The sequence below is a fragment of the Phymastichus coffea genome, unplaced genomic scaffold (genome assembly GCF_024137745.1).
Source record: "Phymastichus coffea isolate CEN01 unplaced genomic scaffold, Cenicafe_Pcof_1.1 PCOF00053, whole genome shotgun sequence".
Lineage (NCBI taxonomy): Eukaryota > Metazoa > Arthropoda > Insecta > Hymenoptera > Eulophidae > Phymastichus > Phymastichus coffea.
The window spans coordinates 401,183-405,412 of NW_026706864.1; the positions used below are offsets into that span (position 1 = coordinate 401,183).

General features: G+C 29.1%; 1 protein-coding gene across 1 annotated transcript; it reads right to left on the reverse strand.

The window, feature by feature from the left end:
* Positions 1-272: 272 nt before the first annotated feature.
* LOC131665675 (carboxypeptidase B-like) lies at positions 273-2,381 on the reverse strand. Its single transcript, XM_058937734.1, has 8 exons — positions 2,302-2,381; positions 1,701-2,001; positions 1,228-1,536; positions 1,051-1,144; positions 824-969; positions 695-751; positions 536-620; positions 273-466 (listed from the first exon to the last, which is right to left on the reverse strand). The coding sequence occupies exons 1-8, from the start codon at positions 2,379-2,381 to the stop codon at positions 273-275; spliced, it is 1,266 nt and encodes a 421-aa protein (XP_058793717.1).
* Positions 2,382-4,230: the final 1,849 nt, after the last annotated feature.

Sequence of the window (4,230 nt, forward strand, 5' to 3'; positions counted from 1 at the left end):
ATGAATGTGCGTTTATGCCAAAATGAAAAGAACTCGAACAAAATTATTTTATTGCTAACCAAGTAAAAAAAAATTATTTTTCGTGAATATTGAAAAGCGCGCCAAGTTCATTTCCAAGATGATACTGTTGTTTTCCAGACATCTACACATTTTGGTTTTCAAATCATTTACAATTTTTGTATGAGAAAGATGACAAGAACAAGTAAAATTTAGCGCGATGATTTATTTATACATAAAAAAAGAAATGAAAATTAAGCTACAAATGAAAATTTCTAACAAACTTGATCTCCAATACTAGCGTATCGAATGAAAATTGCTAGAGCATCGAATGTTTCTCGACCAACAGGAATAATATTTTTAGGTGGTGGAGCGAATCCATATCTACCACCAGGAAGTTCCACAGCGTATGTTATTCCGGCGTCCGCCTCAGACATAGCCCAGTCCATACTACTACCTGATGCTGGATCTGTAGTAACAGAATGTTTAATATTAATAAAGCAGTTTGTTATTTTATACTATTTCCGTTAGCACTTACATAAAACTTCGATGGTGTTACCAATTGTATATTCGTGTTGTTGGTGTTTGTAAATTGCAGCTGCGGCTGCGTGAGCAACGCATTTCTAGAATCATATAATAAAACCAATAATATTTCGAAATAGATACTGAGTAAAAGTCATCATGAGAGTCAACTCACAAGATGTTTTTCAGCCTTCGGCGGAGTACTAGTGAATGCCCAAGGATATAATAAGTACTAGAATGTAAACAATTTTTAGAAATATGTACCATTGATGATATATCACGCGTATATGAAATAAAAGTATACTTGTCCATATGAATGGAGAGTGATATATGTTCTGATTCTGCCTTTCAGCGACAGCAAAAAGTCTCTAAGAGCAATGGTTTCTGGCTCGGAAAATGCACTAGGTCCGGCATAGGTATCGCTGCATGGGTTCGATGATGCTCCAGTACCTAATTATTATCAAGTATTATAAATTGTCCACATTAATAACCATACTCAACTTACGACAAGGTAAATACTAAAGTACTCACTCATCCATGAAATGTCAAAGTTTCGATTTGCATCAACGCCACGACAACGAACATTTGTCGAGTGATTAGAACGAGTTTTCCTCCATAGCCTAGACTGTAAATGATATAATAAATTTGAAAACAGACCATTAAATATAACTAATTTATACAAAAATACAAATCTTTCAATCAACTTACAAAAGCGTTTCGATGGCTGTATTCATAACCGTCGGGGTTGATTGAGGGGATTATGTAAATATCGACATCTTGAAAAAGGTAATGATTTGCTGTATTTTTAACGAGCTGATCGATGGCATAAAGAGCTGTTGTTGGAGCAATCCATTCTCGAGCGTGAATTCCAGCATCAATGACCACAACAGGCTTGTTACCAGTTCCATTAGAGATTTTTATACCTAACAAATCACGGCCTTCGTAACTTTTGCCAATGCTGAAGAGTTCCGCGATATTGCTATATTGTTTTGCGATTCTTTTCAGATAACTAACAATCTATAAAATATTTTCATTCAATGTATTATTAATAGAAATACAAAATTAATTTAAGTCAAAAAATGTAAAACATTCAAAAATACAATATTGATCAATAATTCCCTAAAAATTTATTTCATAAATTGTGAAAAATAATATGAAAATTAAAATGATAAAAATGTTACCTCGTTATATCGTGGAAAGGCCTTTAATATATCATTTGAACGTAATCTGTGAGCTCGCTTTTGTAAGACAAGATTTCTCTCAATTACTTTGCTCACATCTTCAAGAAAAACTTTGTATTTAATATTTTTCTTGTTCAAAAAATCCTTGAAAGAATCTAATTGTTCCGGAGCTACAAGAATTTCGATCGGCGAGTCAGGGTTACGTGGCAATTTCAAAAAATCAAAGCCAGGTTGACCCTCCAAATTACTTATATAGTCACGTTGCTCACTAGTATCAGTTTTAATGCGAAATCCTTTCATGCTAATATGAAAATACATAAAAAGTTAATGGTATTCATACATAGCAGGGAATTCGATGTTTTGAATAATCATAAAATAAATTTAAATTGGAAGAAATTTTTAACAAAATTTAGTAAAATAATAATTTAATACATATGTGATAAAAGTATTACTGCTTAGAGAGTACTGCATAGATCTTTGCTAAGCTTTTAGTTATTTGAACCGTAAAAAACTTTAATAAAACATAATTATTAGAATATGGCTCACACAATTTTACCAATAGAACAAACTTTTACAGAAAGTTAACAAAATCATACGATACCCATAAATGGAAGGTTGATATTCATCTTGAGCGAACGTCAGCACGGCGAAACTAACAAAAATCACTCCAATCGCCCTCATGTTTGTTTAGTTTATGATGTTACATATGAAGTCCCACATCAATTTATAGGTATGCAAATTAAACAAACAAATGAATTATTGATCATGAAGAGTAATTTCAGTTGACGTGATTTACATATGATTCAGCTAAATCCTTGTAATGGCAGAAAATATAGTTATTTTGGTCGATACATCTGGATGAATTCATTAAATAATGAAAAACAAGGTTCAATGAAAGATAAAAAGTTCGTTTAGATATATTAAGCATACTTGGCATAATTTTGCTGCTTAACGACTATTTTGTTAGTCAGAATTTTCCATTCGTTTGCATTATATCAATATTACTTTTTATTATTTATTGACTAATCATATAATTTTTGCTAAATCCAAATCGGTTTATATTTTAGCTTTTTTCTCTAGAACATCAAAAAGTTTCTATATTTTCATTAACATCAATGCGATCTTATTTGTTACTCCATTTCAATAATGTTAATTTTAAATTAGTGTTTTATGAAAGTTTTTTACTTTAGATTTCTTCTTCTTTGATAAATAACATATAACAAAGATAAAGGCAAATAAAAACTTCATTATATAACGCCGTCTTTCAATGATATCTATAACATCGCGAATCAAATGTTTAAGCAAACTTAATCTACTGAGCATACAAGTGTTTCAAATCAATTAATTTTGTCACTTGAGAGATTCCAGTACAATGTAAAAAAAAGTAAAAAGGCTCATTTAAAAGACATAAAGCAAAACTTCAATGCAGATAATGTGTAATTTATTAGTTACTGATTTATTAAACACTAATTTTTACTGAAAGTCTTCTTACATTATCTGTTATAATTTTTTATGTCTTACTCGGAAAAATTAGTTTGTAATGTATAAATTTTTTAATATTTTCAAAAATATTTCTGTAATTAATATAATAATAATAATATATGTCTCTTTTTCTTATAAAACGCTTATAAATATCGGCAGGTCGTATCCGACGAAATGTTATAAAGAAAACTTGCTTGCTTTTACATTTGAAAAACCTTGCTCTTGTCAGATTAACGATTTGATCTTCAATCGACTGAAAATGTTCTATAAAAACTTTTGAATAGCATTATAGACATCATTAATTGTGATTACAAATCTTGATGTATCAACGAATACTAAAAGAAATAATTTTATAATAATCCTGTATGAGAGTATCGATCAGCAATCTAGATTTATATTTAGATAAATCGAATTGTTTAATAAAACGTTTATAATAAAATAATATAGCTTTATTTATAATAAAACAATAGACTATAGAAATATTGAATCACAATTTGTCTAGCCACCTTCGAAGGTTTACGTGTGAACCTATAAAAATGTAAAATATATTGAAAAGTAAATAATTTACAGAATCGATTCTATTGTTAAATGTTTGTTATATAGTAAAATGGTATTCTAATTATTTGTCCGAAAAAATAAATAGGAATGTATACCTTAACTGTGTCATTTTGGCTTGTTTCATTTCATGGGTACGATGATGCTCCAATACCTAAATATTTGACAAAACTTTAGTTGGTGAATCAGAGCTACATGTACAGATTGAATTCTCGTATTTATTCGCGAAAAAATATTTATTAGTAGTATCATAGATGAAGCGGAATTATTTAAGAATATTTGAGAAATTATAAGATATTGCTAAATCGATCTTTATGAACCAATTTCATTTTTACTGTTGTATGCTTTAGGAATAAGAATTTTAACGTATTATGTTGATTACTTAATTTTATAAGTAATAAGTAAAAAATGATCGTAACTAACAAAAATATATAGCATGGAGGTTTATATTGTATAGTTAATTCATTTAATCATATTGTATTATGCTTTATTA